A 19,349-nucleotide genomic window follows, 5' to 3' on the forward strand; every position below is an offset into this window, starting at 1 on the left:
AACAGGCACGGTTAGTCGCTGGGGGGATACGCCCGTCGGGATAGGTGTCGTTAATGCCCGGTTATCGCGATATCGGGGCCGGAGGCGAAATGTTATCTCGTCTTTCGATTTCGAATAATTACACGGGGGATTCGGTCGATGGGGATTATTTTTTCGACGATACAATAATAAACGTTACCGTGAATTTTTTCAATAGAATGTTCGTATTGCTGAAACGAAATTTTTTCGAAATTCTTCGTCGTTATAATCTTAAATCAGTGGGATTTGTTCGATTTTTTGAAACGATCGAAAATGAATAAGTGTGTACGAATTATGATGAATGAGAATTAATTTTAATAGAAATTTTTTCGTTCGATTCGGGAAACGAATAGAACGAGAATATCGTAGTATCGATCGTATCGGCAGATATAACATTTGAACGGAGAAATTTCCATGCCGTTATTATTTATTTCATCGCGTGTCATCGCGCTTCAAGATCTACAAACAATGTGTCTATCATGTATGATTAATAATATTGATTTTCGAGTCGCTTCGACATGCTTAAAAAAAGATACGTCCATCATATTTGATCGACACGCGAGTCAACTTTGTTAAGACTATCTAAAAGTAAAATCCACCGCTATCATTTCAATATTTTATCATCCTCTCATCTTTTCTATTATTTCATATCCTTTTCCAAGACTGACAATATCTCTCGTCAAACCATTTCTAAATCGAATAATAATTTTAAACTAAAAAAAATGAATATTTTCTAACAAATTTTCCACAGTTCGGAGAAACTTTCTTCGAAAAACATATCATCGAAACGGATATCAATAACTTTCAAGATAAAAAGTATATATATATATATATATATGTATCTTTTGCTTGAAAGAAATAACAATATCATCCTTTCAACTCGAATCTCGTTCTCTCTCGAAATTTCATTTGAAAATAGTAGGCAATGACCATCGATCGGAATTCTCCTGAAACGTAAATCCAACGCGCGCATACTTGCACAGCAATCCGGGGAATGAGCGAAACATCGTTATCGCGCTACCACTACTTTCTAGTCGAAAGTACTCGTTATAACGCGGTTGGATCGTTTGAAGCTCGCGTCGCATCTTGAAAAGAATTTTCTTCCCTTTTCTTTCCGCGATAAGCGACTTTGCGAGCCGTATCTCCACCGTTTCTACAGTGGTACAGCATCCACCGAGTAAATATCTCTTTACAGTCTCTTTAAAACAATACTTGGCTCGGTGCAAAAGAGACGTTTTCAAAAAAAAAAAAAAAAAAGACGAAACGGGATGAAAGGTAACGAAAACTGGGAAGAGAAAAAAGGGTAGGATATACAGAGACAGGCGCCCTTAAAAGGATTCGAGAAATAATATTTCACCTCCTTCCCCCCACCCTCCCCCCCTCTTTTCTTTTTTCACGAATCGGGTTGAAAAGCTTGGCGGCAAGCGGAGTTGTGCGTTGTCCACGTTGTGTGAGTCGTTATTCGAACTTGTGTCTGTGTGTGTCTCGGTGTATGCGCGCGTGGAAACTTACTTGATAAGCGGCCGACATACACAAGGACGGCTCGCTACATAGGTGGCCAGATCCAGCTTAGCAGGGAAAATATGATTTCCGATTATAACTGGGCAACTCCTGCAACTCTACCTCCTATTTTCTCGAAGCTGCTGTTTTATATCTATTGCGGAAACGTAAATCGTACTCATGCAGTTGGTGCGAGAGATGCTCTAATTATCAGAGACTGGTGCTCGAAAGGAGGACAGGATTTACACTTTGCCCCCTCCTCTCGAATTACGTTGCTGCCCCCCGCTGGATCGTTCCTCTCCACGAGAATCTCGGTTATAATTCGAGAAAATAACTGTCGTGTTGGTGTTGAAATGTTTTGAAGCCCGTAATTAGCCATTAAACTCATTAGAGACGTTGTATCGAACGTGAACGATCCACTTTTTAAACGAAATTTGAACATTGAGAAAGAAGCTAATAATCTTTCCAACTTTTAACCAGTCGACGAACGTTCGATCCGATGAAAAATGGAAACGCGGCTAAATAAACCGCGGAAAAACATCCCTCCTTATCAACACTGAACTGAACATTTGAACGTTGTAAGAAAGAAGGAGACGGCGCAAGAGGGAAAGAGATTCGTCGATCGATCACCGTTGGAACAAGCGATCAATCCCTCGCAAGAAACGGATCCCTTTCACGGAGGCAGCAACGTTCTTCCTCCTCGAGGGGGGCAGGCCAATAATACGGGTGTAGGAAGAAGGGGCACGAGAGTGTCGACAAACCTTGGCTCCATTGGGCAACGGGGCGTTTTTCGTGGGAAAAACGGGAGTGGGGACGTTTTGATACGTGTGCTTCGAGGGATCGGTCCTCCTGCACTTCCTGGGCGCGGGCACAGGTGGCGCCTTCGGCGCCTCTTCTCCTTCCTCCTCGTCTCTCGACCGAGTCTGATCGCTTTGAGCATCCACGACGGTGGACAACGAAGGTGTGCCCGATCTCACGATCGTGGTCACCGTGCTCGCGCTCCCGCTCTTGTGCGGGCACTTGTATATCGGTATAGCGTAAAGCTGATACTTCCTGTGGATCTGCTCCTCGTTCTCGGCCCCTCGGCACAATCTGAGCGAGTAGAATTGGGAACGCTTGTTCTTCCTTCGCCGTGGCTTCAAGCTGTTGTACTTCAGCACGGGCGAATTGCTCCTGGGCATGTTGTAGTCGCTATAGTGGGGGCCTAGATGGCTCCTGGTCGACTCGTAACCGGAACTGGCGTCGCATAGCGACACCGTTCTGCTGGGCGGCCGCGAGGGGCACGGCGAGCTCGGCACGGAACGGTGATGATGATGATGATGGTGGTGGTGGTGGTGGTGCAACGTGCCATGCAAAGCCGAAACTCGGGCAAACATAGGGGTAACCAACTAAAACAAAAGACAACCGGCCGCTACTTATGCTCCATCCCTCTTTCCACTCCAATCTGCTTACGATTCGTATGTGTCTTTTTTTATATGGACGTTTACGAGATTTAAATACGAGAAAACATGTTTTTTTTTTTTTTTTTACGCAATGAATGTTTGCAATGGATGTTTATTGAAATTCGAATTTGTAGTTCGAGGGAGGAGGATTTTATTTTATTTACTTTTTGATTGGTAGTTTGTGTTTGCATTGCTTGCTTTATACCGTCAGATCGGATGGATAGAAATCGAAGGAAATATTAGCATTAAAGAAGAATCGATTGGAGTAAATAAGTGATCCTGTATATTAAATATATTTATATTATTGTTTTGGCTAGTTCTCAAAGTAAAATTTAATTAATCTAATAGTTTGGTGTATAATAATATAATATTGAGTGTAATTTGTGATGATATAATTTCGATATAATTGGAGTGAAAAGAATTGAAACCCTTGAGACGGTTCAGTGGTGAGAAAAATGGGAAATAATTTTTAATTAATGAGATTCTATTAGAAATAAAATCGAATATCATTCAATTTTTCATTTGTTTTGCACAAACCGTTAATACAAAAGCAGCTATTATTTAATCCACTTTCCATTGTTCCGGGATATTTCCGCATTTAATTTCGAATAACACCAAAACACGATCGAAAGTTTCTAACGCGGAAAATAGGCGAGAAATTTATGCTATCATCCGTTGAAATAAATCTTCCTCGAATGAATTATTCCTATTTTAAACGCACAATGCTTCTGTACATATCTCTAGCAGATAATTTTCGACACACGCACTGAACTATCTTTGGGTTTCGTACAAATCGTCAAATTGCAGCCAGTTCATTGCTTCGAAAAAAATACGTAAAGCATATTCAAGACAAAATGGAGTTAAGCATGAGATAAAACTTTCTTTTTTGTGATATAAATAATTTTAAAATTATAGAATATATTTTTTCTTTCATCTCATTTAACTTTATCGAGAGGGCTCTTTAAAAATACAATCTCTAATCCAATTACACGCAATAAATAAAAAAAAAAATACTGCAAAATATTCTTTCCAATAGAATGACAAGAATATAAATTATACCAAACTATCTCACTATCCATTCGTTTGTCCGCTATCGTCACCAAACCGGAGATAGAGATACTCATTCGTAACAGAGACCGTTTTTTGTCCAAAAAATCCGTTCACCAACCATTGGCCGAGCTATTGTCGTTCGAAATGTCAACTAGCGCCGTGCAAGCAAACAGGCGAAACGGGCAAACTGGCTGCAGAATGAGATCCGGTCATCGAGAGGGCTATTGTCGCGTTTGCTTCATTTCAATCTGAGCGGGCAAAATTGTCAGTCGGTTCCAGGCTCTTCCAAGATCAACGGGCGAATAAAAAGCGAGAGAGAGAGAGAGAGAGAGAGAAAAAAAAGAAAAAAAAAAAAGAAAGAACAAAAAGGAAACAAGCTGCTCTATAGCTGCTCCACTCTGTTCTCTGATCATTCCACTTACCTGGTCACGTTGATTCCAGTGCCAATGTTGAAAAATTAATCGTCGTCACAATCCATAGAGAATTAAGAAAAAAGAAAATCGATCGATATGACGTAAAAATACTTGGATAATTATTTTCACAAAAAAAAAAAAAAAAAAAAAGTTCCACTCTCTTGACAATTTTCCAATACATTTTAACTGCAAGTTAAAACCTTTTTACAACATTCAGTTCAGACTGATAAGCATTAAAAAAACGACGCAGTAAAAAGAAAAGAAGAAAATCATCAAGATCCAAAAATTAAATAATAGCTTTCCCGATAAATCGACTGAAAAAAAGAAGGAAAAACGATATTACACAAGAGAGAGGATCGTGCGTGCGAAAAGATTCGCGAGTAAATTTGTTGGAACGAGGAGTTGGGTGTTGGAGAATTAATATGTTATCTCTCTGTGTAATTTTGACACGGCCTCGATGCGCAATATCGATCAATCCGCCGCGTCGATGACGATTTATGACGGCCACGACTCGTTTCCCGTTTACCAACGGACGTCGGCGTGACGGGCCCGTGGTTTGCACGGATTCGCCTGAATATCCATTCATTAACCCTTCACGCTTCTGCTACACACACACACACACAAGAGAGGCCGTTGCTTTATCGACGCCACCATCTCGCCATCCCCGAACGAATTTCACGGTTTAGGCGGTTGATTCTCGTCGGCGCGAAAAGTTTCCGCGACACTTTTCAGCTTGGAATCTTTTGTTTCGCTTTACCACCGCGTGGCGATGGGTTCCAGTCGAATGAATTACGGGTTGCTAAATAGATGCACGATTTATTTATTTATTTATTTTTTTTGGATTGATCCGTTTGCAAGTTTTATAATAGTTGCTGCTGGTGAAATGCATTTTATGATGGAATTAATTAATACAATGGATAATAATAATTGGAGATACATTTTTTTTGCAAAGGATTAATTCATCTGATGTTATAAATAATTATTGTGAAATTATTTTTAATTTATTTTATTGCAAATTTGGGAACATTCGCAGTACGGATATTTTTACTTTACAGCAAGAAGATGTTTGTTTCGTGTAAAAAATATTAAATTTTAATCATGCTCGTCCCAAAACGAGCACTTCGATGTTGAAAAACTTTGCAGACGTAAACTTGGTATGTAACTCAACTTTATGATTTAATTTGATTAATTTTATAACGACACGAAAGTCTTTAAAAGTCTTGGAAGTAGGGCAAATCGCGCTCCTCTCTACAAAATGAAGGGATGAAACGAGTGAATCTTGTGAAACAATGAAAATTATCTTGCAATCTTAAATCGCAATCCTTTTCTAATTACGAATACAATGAAGATATTTTATACAATTTACTCGTAATTAAACGTAGGAAAATTAAAAAAGTAATTTAACCTGGCCCGGTATTCGAATTTTTCTTTTGTTAAATTGACATGCTGAAGTTAAATGGCATGGTAAATGCAATTATGTATATTAACAATCTCGTTTGTCGTGCATTTAATCCACTCAACTCCTTTCATCGGTATCCTCAAAAGAACAAAGAGCGGTTTATGTTTTTTTATGTCAGTGGGTTAATTTAAAGAGTAAATTAAGGCGCATTGTTCCAGCGAGATTACTGGCCGCATTACTCGCAAAAATTGAAGAGAAGCATGTTATAAAATGATAATGATGCCCATACTCGTGCCGATGAATTTAATTTTTAATTAAAAAAAAAATCCCAAAATTTTAAAATCTTTTTTTCAATCAAACTCTCCCAACATTCATAATAATAATTAGTCGAAAACAACGAAATTTCATTTTAATTGAAAAAAAAAAAATCCCAAAATTTTAAAATCTTTTTTTCAATCGAACTCTCCCATTCATAATACATTCATAATAATAATTAGTCGAAAACAACGAAATTTCATTTTAATTGAAAAGATTCAAAAAGAAGTATTATACGAATATTTACAGCGATTAAAACATCCCATCTTTCGAATTATATATTATCCAAAACTGTCAACGAATATTAATTTTCCGAAATCAATCTCTCCTTCTTTCAACCCTTCCATTTTTCCCCAACTTGGACCAGAGACCAGACTCCAATTCCAACAAATTCCTCCAAACATCCATTCACCCCTCCCCCAATAAAATCCTGCCTCGCAACATCGATTCCCACTCTATCTCCTCCTCAAAAACTCTTCCTCGCAACTTTGTAACCGCTTGTCTGAAAGGAGCCGCAATTAACCCCCTTCCCCAACCTCCGCCAAGGGCCGAGTTCGAACAACCCTTACACATTCACCATCCGCCATGCCTAATAGTCTTCCTCAATTTCCCAATGCGCTCAATTATCGAGCAACGTTAATCGTCGAACACGTATCGGTTCGTTAATTGGGGAAGGGTTGGCTGCGACAACAACAAACAACGAATCGACAACCGCTTGCAAAAGGTCAAACACGGCGGTAAAAGAGGGGCAAATGCAATGCAACAACAGGTTACAGTTGGCCGATCAGGTAAGGCACGCAATTATTGAAATGGATGGACGAGCCCGAGAGGAGGGTGGTTGAAGCGTCGCAGCGGCCGTCGAAAGGGCTTTGAAGGGCGCTCGACGCCGCGTTGCATCTTTAATCAGCCATCGTGGCAATTCCATGGCGTAATCACAGGAGGACCGGCCCGGCAACGTGAGATGCAAATTGGCCAACATTTATCGACTCGCTGATTATTTAGCGTCTCTAGGAAATTGATCCTGCTGGCTGGCTGGTTCAAAGTGTCAAGATGGATGATCATGCCCGCCCCATTGTCATCGTCCCCCACACACCCGGAAATTTTGGAGGATTTAGTGGAGAATGGACTAATTCCTCGTCTGTTCTGCACGAACAATTTGAACGATGGAATGAGCAAGAAGCACGAATTTATTTATAATACAATGTTTTAAGATTAAGTTCTTCTCGTAGAAATTGTTTAAAGAAAAGTTTAATCGGGTTTTATAAATGACATTTTTCTAGAAACCATGTCAAACTTTAACGTGTATAAAGAAATCTTCATCTTTCGAGATTTAGTTTATACTTTTCTAAATAAATTTCCTTCTTGAAAAATGAAGAAATACAAAATTCAAAGGATCCGCAAAGCGAGATAATCAAATTCCAATTCCAGAAAATTCTCGAAGATCAACTCGTGGTGCTCGAACAACTCGTTTAGACGATCTGATCTGACCTGTGTCCGGCTCGTTGATGAGAACTTCGCCTCGCGGGCTAATTATTTTCTCTTCTGACATTTTTCCCTCGCCTCCCTCCCCGCCGGTTTCACCCTCAATCGGAACAATAACGCTTCCTTGACGTGATCACGGCCCCAGAAGTTTCGCTCGTTTCCATTTCCGAAATTAGGGGCGTTCTCCACCCCATCGGGGGCGGGGAGGGAACTTTTATTCATTGTTATCCGCTCTTTGATGTCGAAAGTGGACGGCGAAGCGCGTTGCCAGTTTTCAGTTAAACGTTTCCCCTGGCAAAACACAGGCGAAAACTGCGATGAACGCTCGTCGTTCGACGAGCGTTTTTTAGCGAAGCTGCTTTGCAATTCCAATGGGAGAGAGAGCGAGAGCAATACTTTTCGCCGAATTATTAGGTTGAAAGGTTTATCCCCTCCTCCGTTTTTCTATGAGGTTTCATTCGTGAATAATTTTGTTGATTTTTGTTTTAAACGAGCGTAGGCGATCGTATACGGTTTTTCTCGGGTGAAATAGGATGAATTTTTCGGATGGATATTTTTTGACGTTTCTACGTTTCTTGTTTACTCGTTCGCACAATTTGGGACAACTGTTTCACTGTAGAAAAAATTGTATAGCATTTTCGCGCGAATTATTTTCGATCGACGTTTCCTTTTTTATATTTCATCACTTTGGATTCGAAGATTAAACTCGAGGAAATGTAAATTATAGATAAGAAGTGATTTTAGCTTCGTCGTTGTTCTTATCCAAATTAAAAGCCACTTGTTCTATCCGATAAAAGATACCGGCAAAATTGTATAATTTCGTTTTTTAATTTTGCGCTTTTGCGTTGAATATACGATATAAACATTAACTTACTTACTGTTATATTATCATTCACATTCAAACAGAAATTTACGTAACGTAAAATTACCATTATCATAATACACGTGGCGAATATCGCGCGGGAAATGGAGAAGCAAGTATTACCAAATAAACAATACCGATAGAATTCATTTAACCCAATGCTCTTTTAATGTAAAGTGTATTCAACGTGATCTTTCTTATATTTCTATTTTCCACTCACCAAAACTTTCATTTACAAATAATCTAATAAAAAAAAAAAAAAAAGGAGAATTAGAAATCATTGTTCACCGAATAACAAAATAAATCACTACTGTTTACTATTGTAATTCTCGACCCTAACCGAACCAAAATTCCCTCCATCGTGGAATAATTTTTAACATTAATGGATTTTCCGCATTAGGATGCATAATTATACGCATTGTGTCGTCGACACAAGATCAGAATGAAACGAGATAGATCGAGAAGGGAGGAAGGGGGTAGAATTATTTCTTAACGAAGCAGAGGAGCCATCACGAGGGAGCTATCTTATTGTTTTGGATTAACCCTTTAATAATTAAGACCACTTTTTCTTTTTAATTTCACCGCCTGCGGTGAGAGTGTTCCAAGGTGGAACGTAAACAGGCTTGCCAATTAAAATCGGTGGATCGCCGACAATAAATTCAACCCATCGCCATAACACCGCTCTATACGATGTTATTTACGTTTTCGAGATTAACCTGGCCCGTCCCCGATTATTCTATTACCCGCATCGCGCGCGTGAAATGTTTTGGAGAATGTTTGTCAACGATGGTAATTATAAACGAAGACCGCAGGGGAGGGGTGGTGGAGGAGGAGGAGGATGCAACTCGTTTTGTTGATTTTCCGATTTTCATGCCACTTAGCGGTCGAGTGGGAGTATTTTAACGCGACGTGGAATTATGTTTCACGGACTGGAATTATTTCTGGTATGGAAAGGATTATTATAATTGGAAACGAAAATATAAAAATTAGTATAGTCGATGTATTAGTGTATTACAGATATAATATGTTATTGAAATGCTAGAATTCAAATATTTTCTTGGTTTATTATCTTTCTTTTCGTGTTTATCTTTAAGGAAAATTATGATCCTTCGTTACGATATCAAATTTTTCGAATCATTAAGTAAAATTTGAACTTTATATAAGTTTGATATATAATATATGATTAAGTATATAAGTTCACTTTGAATATAATTTGTAAAAATAATTTTACATATCGTTAACAACCATTATTTATCTATATATTTAAAAAAGAAAAAGTGAAATATCGGTAATTACAAAGAATATAATCCTACGATGAAATATATATCAATTTTTTTGTTGAAGAGATCGTCAACATCTTTATAATAAGGAGCACCAATTTAACACAACCAATGGTTAAACTCTTTTGAAATCTTTCCACGCGTTTAGCTTATCTTAAGAGAATCTTAACACAATTCAGATTGTATTCTCGATTTTTATTAAAATGAAAACGTTTAACCATTATCTTTTACAAGGCAGATATTCGAATTCCTCCCTTTCTCTTTGATTCATTTATGATATGATTTTAAGTACGCGAGCTTTAGCGGGAAGGATAGAATAAAGAGGAAGTTTGATCATTTCTTTTCCGAGAGAAGGAGCAAGACGCTCGAATTAAAAAGATACTTGAAATTTTCTTCTAACTTCCGATTGAAGAGAAAAGGAAAGAAAGGGAGAGGGAGATTTTAAATTTAAAAATTTTCTTCCAAGATCTTGAGAAATCTCGAGAAAAATTTAGAAAAATTTTGAAAGTGGCACGAAAAATTAAAAAAGTTCTTTAACACGGACGAAAATTAAATTGGATTTAAGATCGTGGCTATCTTTGAGACTTACGAAAAAAAAATTCTTAAAAAACTGTAAAAAAAAAGAAATCGGTTTTTTTTTATTGAAAAATAAAAAGCTAGAAAAGGAAAAAGTTTCTCGCATCACCGCTAAATCTTACGGATGATTTGTAAAAAAAAGCGTTACGGGTTTACTCCCCCATCTTCTATCCGCTGATAACTTTGATCATTTTGAGCATGAACTCTTCCCAACGGACCAATTCAATTTGCTTTTCGTCATATCAGCCCTCAAAGAGTAAGAGGAAATCCAAGGGCCATCAGGAAGAAGAAAATGGCGCCAACAATTCCCAAACGAATACCTTTTGAATTTTTCTTTGTCGTCGCCGAAAAAAATATTCTTGAACCGTTTTTGAAAGAAATTTCGATCGAGAAAAATCAATTAGTGGATGATTTGCATTTTAGAAAATGTTGTAAAGTATTTAACGAAATTGTTCAACAAATGATACTGATTTTAGCGTAATTTTAAGTAATTTTTGGATAAACTCAACATTGTTGCAATAAACGTGGAAAATATAGTTTCACGATTTGGATAAATTTTTCGAATTTGTAGAAATTTTGAAGAAGGCAGTGACTGATCGAAATAATCGAATTTCGAACACGATTCGAAGCCGTGACGAATTAAAGAAATGGAAAGACTTGTTTCAGCTCGATGCCATCGATTTTACAGTAAAACTGCTAATTCATACGAAGCGTGTCGAAAGATACATAGATTATTACACGTTCGAACACGTGATACAAAATCTTTAAAATATGACAAATCGAATAGGTGTTCCGGTTATAATTACAAAGTAGTCGTTTAAATACAATAAATTACAGAAACGTTTCGTTCGAGGTAATTAGCGTATGTTAATTTGCTCTGACATTCATATTTTCTGTACATACAATATAATATTAATCATTTCTTTCTATAATCTGTATTTACATAATGTTTTTATTTGTTACAAATATGATTGTAACGTTAAACGTGACGAATATTCGGGAGGATAATTTTTCCTTCAACTTTTGCTTTTATAATAATTTATGTTTTATGTTTAAATGATTGATAATTTAATAAGTAAAATTTATCGAATTTATCGGATCGTTTAATTTTTTGACAGAGATAAAAATTTGTCAAGGATAAAAGTGAATTATTTATTACATTGCGTCGTTGTACTTGTTATATTAAAAATTATATTTCGTCCAAAAAATTATATTTGATTTTTACTGATATATTAAATTAAAAAGCAATTCATAACAATTCACAAATAACTTTAATATTTTCTTAAGGGTAGAAAGAAAAATAAATTTTAATCTTTCATGCAAATAGTCTCATAGTTCAAAGAGAAAGAAAAAGAAGGTCGGACGAATTGCTGTATCCAAACGAAGAAAAATTCAACATTTCATCTCTCGCGAGATCTCGATACGATTTTTATCCCCAAATCATTTATAATCCATTAAATATTCGAGAAAGCGTAGATAAATGCGGATTATCTATTTTTCGTCTCTCGTGTAACGAGAATGATAGTATTCTTTGAATATTTCTTTTATTTCTTTTTTCCTATCAAATATTAAATCACTTATTCCCATCCGACACAATGTGACCTACATTGCTGCTCAGAATATTCCGAATATTTGCTTAATTTCTTACATATTCAACTATGGATAATAAGATAAATTATGAATAATCGTAATCATTTATTTATGAATATTATTATTTTCTGCAATTTTTGAAAACAATTTTCTTTCTTAATTTTTTTCATTTTATTTATTTCACTTCTAGAATTCATATATTTGACGCAAAATATAAATTAATAAGTTTAACAAATTAAAATGAGGAGTTATAGAAAATCTTATCTGAATTTTAATTTGAAAAGAAAAAATTTCAAAATGTCTTCATCCGAATAAAAATTACTCGAATCAGATAAAATAAACTATCTTAAACTCGTCTAAAATATCTAAAAATATCGATCTTATTTAATTCTTATTTAATAAATTATAAATTATTTATACACACACTTTCGTAGAATCTCGATTTGTCGACTCTCCAAAAATGTCCTAAACAAACGTATTAACACTCTGTATACATTCAATTTTCTCCAAATATTTTTATCCTCTCCCTTCCCAAAACTAATAACTCCGCGTCAATTTCATCACCGCGTTCGAATTGGACCAGGCAAATAATAATCAGCGTTATCACAGCGCCAGGCGGAAAACTGGGTATTGCTCGCTTCGACCATCGTTTCAAATAAATAAACATTTGTGCACGCGTGATCGTGACCACCGATCGATAATTTACGCGTTAATCTGTCGCGGACGGCCGAGTTGGTTGATGAAATATGGAATCATCGAACAGGAGAGAGCGCAGAGGAGCAAAAGCTTCTGGGACCGTGTGAAGATACTCGACAAAGGGCCACTGCCTTCTTGCCTCTTCGCGCTCTCCTCTCCTGCCCAATCTCAATTACCTTGGACAGGAAATCGTTTCTGCTTCCGATATGGCCGTTAATGGGACATTTGGTTAAATAAGAGAGAATTAACCTCAGACGTTGTAAACTTACGAATCGTTTTTGCCTTCGTCCTTGATCTGCACGTAATATTCTTACGACTTACAGTATCAAAAATCTTAATTCTTAATTCTATATCCAAATACTTTTTTCATCTTCTGATTCTACTGTAAGATTCTACTTCTTTTTTAATTAATTGTACAATGGATAAGTCGAATTTCTGTTTGTAATTAATACAATATTTTATTTCTTGGGAAATGATATAACGATACATTTCGTTAAACCGAGTTCCTAAAAATGTGTACCTACATTTCTGCTGACTAGATGGCGTTAGCTTGTTCGGACGACACCTCGCTCGAGTTTATTATTTAATACGCGAGATCGATCTACCTTGGACACTGCTGGTCGATTTAGTTTCGTTGTGTCGCGCAGTTGACAGTTTTAAAGTATTAACACGTGCAACGACGCGGGGAATTTAAGGCTTTCGGAGGGGGGGGGGGAAAGGTCAGAAGTGTTACCACGTTACAATATTAAAATTGCCCTCTGCTGGCGACTCCGCTGAATTATTCGCCGTTTAATCTTCCGCTCGGCTCGTTCCGCTTTAATGGAGGATATGCCGGCTATGCCCGGTTTTTAATTATTGGTCCTGATCGGGGCGCGAGCGGAATTTTTTAAATGCCCCGTCTTAAGATATTTACGTAAACGGTAGATATTAAATTCGATTTCATTTTCCTCCTCTTCCGTTGTTAATGCCTCTTTAAAACTTTCGTTGAACCATGAAATGACAAACGAAAATATTTTTTAATAACAAGCACCACGTTAAATACATTTCTATCCAAGTGGAAACGACAAATGACGATTCGTCGTGATATTATTCTACTATCCGACACGAGTAACAAGCGTATTAATAAATAAATAACGATATGTAAAACGCTATTCTAAATTAATTAGCTTCAAAAATTGTGATTACACGATCTACGAGTTTACTATTAAAATTATCACATCTCTCTTCCACAAGTTTAAATATCGAATCTCTTGGAATTACTTCAAGAAATTGCTTCCAAATCCTTGCCGCAAGAGGGACAATTGGGGAGTAGAGGTATAAATTGAGAATCGGTGACGGTGAACACTTTCCAACGATGCTCGAAGGCACTCTTTCGGGCGCAAAGTGCAGTACATCGCGTTTCCTTGCGAGCTCTGTGTGTTTCCGGTTTGGAAAGAGGGTCAGCACTCCACTCGAGCCCTTTATAATGCGATTATTTCACGCTGACTTTTCCCCGTTTCGCGGTCGAGGGCCGCTCGAGTTGTTCCTGATATTTTCGACCCCCTTTTTCCCCTTTTTTACCTCCCCCCTCTCTCTTCTCCCGGATTTTTTCTCTTTTCTCGGATTGCAAGAATAAATATACTACTCGCGTAGAATTCTTGGGATTTTTTTTTTTTTTTTTTTGGACGATCTTGTTTAATTCTCCTCGTAACTTTCTTGACCCAGTTCCATCACCAGTTTTTACTATTTATTTTTTTATATCGCGCCGGTTTTTGCCACCCCCCCCCGAATTAGATTCATCCTTTCCTTCTCTTTATTCCTCGCGCGAATAAAAATGTTTGCCTTGCTCTTGGAATCTTTTGGAGCATTCCTGTTGAATTTTTATTCCACGGTAACTTTCTTGACCTTATTTCCTTCTTCTTCTTCTTCTTTTTTTTTTATTAAGCTGTTGAATTTGATTTTGCAAGCAAAGATATTCTTCAAGCGACACGGTTTTCATTTCATTTCGAATGTTTGACAATTTTCAAAATATATGCAAAAATAAACTTGATTATTTTGTATAATAAAAATAAATTTTCTCGTAGGAATCATCGTTACACCGAATTATGCAATTGTCAGAGGAAATTGAATTATCTCCTTTCATAACATGAAAACAGAATTTGAATAAATTGTATATAATACGAAGAATCAATAATCTACCCCAATATTCTATATACTTAGTTCTAAAAATCAGAATTACCTTCATCATTGAACTTTTCCCACTAAACGAAACGAAGAAGAAACGTAGAAAATCTTTCAAAATGCTACTACTCTCTTACACCCTTTAATCCTCGAATCGAAGAGTACTACTTTCGATCCACTCACACACAATTTGCATCTCATCGTTGCCAAACAAGGTATAGTCAAAACTCTTGGTCGATCAAGAGAACGGAAGAGAAAAAGGAAAGGAGAAAGAGAAAGAAGGAAAGATCGTCATGCCGAAAACGAACAACGAATATAAGATTCTCGTGCACAAATCGATTCTCGATACTGACCTTGTTAGGCGGCGATTGGATCCCGTGGAAAGGCAAATTCTCGTAAAACGTCTTCGCCCCGGACTCCGGAAGTCCCTCCGACACGCTGTTCACGTGATTGTTATTCGCAGCTTGATTGGGATCTGTAAGCGCAAACGAAACATGACTTTGCGTAATTAAACGGAGACACGTGACGTGTCGACGATTCTCGAGGGACCTGTGAGAGAGAAAGAGAGGAGGAGGAGAGAGAGAGAGAGAGAGAGAGAGAAAGATAGAGACCGAAGTGTCCCTTCGAACGAAGAAGGATCTCTATGGTGGACTGGTTTCTCAGAGTGGAAACGGAAATCTCGGGTGCATCAGGGTAAAGGCAGACAGAGAGAATTGATTTGATAAATATTCAAGTGTAATTGCAAACGCTAGAATAGTGTGTATATATATATATAAAGGAAGTTATATATGTATTCTTGATTAATGGTGTCTTTGTCTTCTTTGGAGAATAAGGGATGTTGGATTTTGTCTTGATTAAATACATATGAATCGTGTAGATTCTTTTGCAACAGTTGTATCTATCCATGCGGTTCAGTTTCGTGAGAAGAGTGGTGGAAAATGGCCAATTTTGAATCTCTCTGCTGACGATATATATATATATATAATTTTTATGAGATACGTAATAAGCAAAGGGAAGATCGTGTCTCGTTTATTTTAAGACGCGATAACAATAACGATTCACGATGTTAGATACCGTATATAAAAGTAGAATATATTCGTTTACACTCGTCGAACAAAATGTGTTATTGACATTACACTTGAATCAAGTTGATTAAGAAAGAAGGTTCAAAATTGACACGTTGTTATATCCTTTGAAATTCTGTCCTCTCAAGGAATAAGAAAAGTTCGCCAAGAAAATACGAAACGCAAACCACATTCGTCGCCTCATCATTTTTCCCCTTTCAATAATTAAATTAGAAAACTGTTCCACGCAAACAGCTTTTGCCGCGCGAAACGACACGAAGCTTTAAATTAACGCTTTAAATAACAGTCATCTCGCAGTCGTGTATTGTAAATACGCGTTGCGTGTTGACGCGAATGTTTATACGTACAGGATTTATAACGAGCCAACAATGAGATTGAATCGATCCCCCCACCCTTCTTTCGAAACGCGTCGATATATTTCGATTCGATCTCGTCAATCGAAAACATCGTCGTTGTTCATTTACCTCGAAGCATTCTTCTTCTCAGGTAACCTAAATATTTTGATATATTTTGAAACGAGAAATTGTTGTTCCGTTATTACGTGGAAAAGGGTGTGCGTTAAAACAATATTTCCTCGTTCGGTTGCATCGGTTCGCCGCGTTATCAACGATCGAAATGAATCGTTCGATTAAAGCGTATTTGGAAGTGTGATTCTGGAAACGAAGCGAAATTTCTTTTTCTAAAGGATACGTTCCATTAGACGAAACTTTATCTTCTGAACTGTATGGATGCAATTGCAATAATATTTGTGGATCCTATATTTTGATAATATTAATGAAGACTGTTCTTGTATATTACAAGATGAATTACGTATAATAATTGACATTTTTCTAAATTGGAGTTTAAAAAGTTTATTTCATTTTTTGATTAATATTAATATTCAAATTTATATTAAGTAAGTAATGCAAGTAGTTCAACATACAGTTCAATGATATAATGATAATTTGAAACTCTTTTTCGCGATTGAATGTAACAGGTCTACGCCATTTTAAGTCTTTTGTGAAATAATGAAAGGGAAAAGAAGGCTTGACACGTATCCTCTTTTTATATTTTTCACGTAATTATTTCGAAAATTACTTCTGTCAATGTTAAATTTATAACTTCAGTTTAATCAATTTCGGCTGCATGCTCGAAAATTATTGAGAAGATGCACGCAACAATATATTTCAAGCGGAAGAGAAATATTCCATGGCTCACCTAATGTTCTCCTTTTTAATTATAAAAAGAAACAAAGACGCAACATCTCTTCTTATTTCCGAATCTATTAACTCATTGAAAAATCGATACTTGATAGTAATATTTCACGATAGTGAAATTGGAAATATATTTCCAATTTGTCAAACTTTCAAATAATTTCGTTACGTTTTCCAGAACCAGCCTCGAATACAAGATTTAATTCTCGTTCGATCAATTTACAACACAGAGTGCAATACAAACCTTTCTATGCAGACAAATACGAGGAAAGGAAGAAACTTATTAATAAATCTTTGATATAACAAATAAATAAAAAACAAATTCAACAATATTCTTTTCCACCTGCTTACCACTGCAATGATTGTCCGACAACTTTCCAAATTTCTATTTTTCAACTTGTATCATCTTTCTTTCACGACGCGTGATAACAAAGCATTAATAAACACAGTAATAACTCGTTACACTTATTTATAACAATTTTTTACACAACTTTACTTTTTTAATATTTCCTGTACATACAAACACCCCATGTTAAAGGGAAAAAGTATGCTTTATACGGCAAAGGGATGAAAATCAGTTAGAGATGTTTGTTAGAATCTCGCACGTTCTTCGATTTCTTCGAATATACGTACCTGCGCCTGGTTTCTTTCGCTTACGGGAGACGTTGGCTCGGTTCAATTCGCGGGATGATTCCGCATGCAATATCTTCCGCTGGGGCGCTATTCTTTTGTAAGTCACGGCTAAGGGGACACACAAAACATACACAAGAAAAGAAAAAAAACAAGCAACGACAGTGACACTGATGCAACGAAGCAATTTTTATTCCGTGCGACTGGCATGATATTCGTAGAGGAATTGTATTGTATTGCATTGGTCGTGTTATTAAAAAAAAAAAAAAAAAAAATCTTTTGTTGGAATTAGCTGTTTCATCATTTGGGCAAATTGTAAATGTTTGATTTTAGAGAGGCTCGATGGAAAAGCGGTAACAAATGATTTTTAGAATTTTGAAAAAATGTGTAATATATTTAATAATATTTGTGTAATCGTTCTTAACTCTGTGTTCTTTGAACAATAACTTTCGATAAAATAAATTCTTGAAAATTTATTAATAATTTGTAAAATTTCTTTCCTAAAATTTTTTTTAATTTTAAAACAATATAATATCCGTTTCTTCTCGATTTTACGAGTATACAATAAAGACGTATTTCAATGTGTTTTTGGTTTAATTTTATTCATAATAAGCACAAATTACTGGCTTCACTGTTTATACCACTTTTCTCTCAAGCCTTTCGCGTATTTTTTCCTCCCGGATATAATTGTACATAAATGGTTCACCATTGGCCGAATGAATTTTGCATTTTATTGTTCGTATTATTCATATTTGAATAATTAACGAGTTAAATGAATATTTAATTAAGCGTGAAGGAAAAACGTACGATAATAATAATAACTTATATATGTGAAACATATATAATCAATGAGAGTAATATAAAAATTAATGAAAAAAAAAATTATTATTCGTATCACGGATTAAAAATGAACGAGTTAAAAATGGAACAATATTATTTCAATTACCACATTTAATTTTCCGCATTGATTTAAATATTATGGGAATATTTTTAATTTTTTTTATTATGAGAATTATACATTTAATTCTTTAAATGGTACGCGTTCTACTTTAGTGGCGTCTGCATTTGATGTACATGCTGATACAAACAACATTAAATGTTCTAATTACACGTAGGGGACGTTACCTTCTTTTTCTGCGAAGCTTTAATCTAGAATTACGTTTTATGTGCCTTGGTTTTTAATGTCACGCGAGCTCGAATTACAGAAAAATTATACGATTGGTAAGCGTAAAAATGGCTAAAAAATGATGCAATACACCGATAATTAAGTAACTGTATTTGACGATTAAAAAAGCGTTGAAATATCTTTTTCAAAACACATCTGCATTTTTAAATAAAATTTAGAATAGATATTCATTTTTATATTTCAATCTAATAATTTTTTATATTCTTGACAATAATTTAAAATCCACGAAGAATAACAATCGATGAATGGTAATGATCAAAAATACAAAATAAAAATGAAGAAAAATTTTATTAATAACAGTGTCTTTGGATAAAATAAAATACATCTATTTCCATCTCAAATGTTTTCGAGTATTTTAGGCTTGCTTTGAAAAATTCTAAAGAAAAATTATTTATATATAATATTGCACTGATGCATCCTTTTTTATTTTATACCAATCTACTTTCTTCGATTATAATCGTTTAACATTTAA

At 35.9% G+C, this 19,349-nt stretch overlaps 1 protein-coding gene and 1 long non-coding RNA gene across 4 annotated transcripts in view; one reads left to right on the plus strand and one right to left on the minus strand.

Annotated features, from left to right (window-relative positions):
- The window catches only part of nrm (neuromusculin), a 378,011-nt gene that overhangs the window by 16,900 nt on the left and 341,762 nt on the right, over positions 1-19,349 (minus strand). The window contains exons 18-20 of one of the 3 annotated variants that reach the window (XM_086912574.1): positions 17,695-17,802; positions 15,137-15,258; positions 2,280-2,906 (exon numbers count right to left, since the gene is read on the minus strand). In XM_086912574.1, the coding sequence (XP_086768700.1) occupies positions 2,280-2,906; positions 15,137-15,258; positions 17,695-17,802 (857 nt within the window). The remainder of the gene's footprint in view (positions 1-2,279; positions 2,907-15,136; positions 15,259-17,694; positions 17,803-19,349) is intronic. The other 2 variants (XM_086912575.1, XM_086912576.1) reach the window with 2 other exon arrangements.
- LOC147656975 (uncharacterized) lies at positions 16,317-18,164 on the plus strand. The gene is made up of 2 exons (XR_015293413.1): positions 16,317-16,763; positions 16,845-18,164. It is a non-coding gene; the product is annotated as an uncharacterized LOC147656975 (long non-coding RNA).

This window comes from Apis florea, unplaced genomic scaffold (genome assembly GCF_048593485.1).
Source record: "Apis florea isolate Af1SG1 unplaced genomic scaffold, ASM4859348v1 contig_3391_pilon, whole genome shotgun sequence".
In the NCBI taxonomy this organism is placed as follows: Eukaryota; Metazoa; Arthropoda; class Insecta; order Hymenoptera; family Apidae; genus Apis; species Apis florea.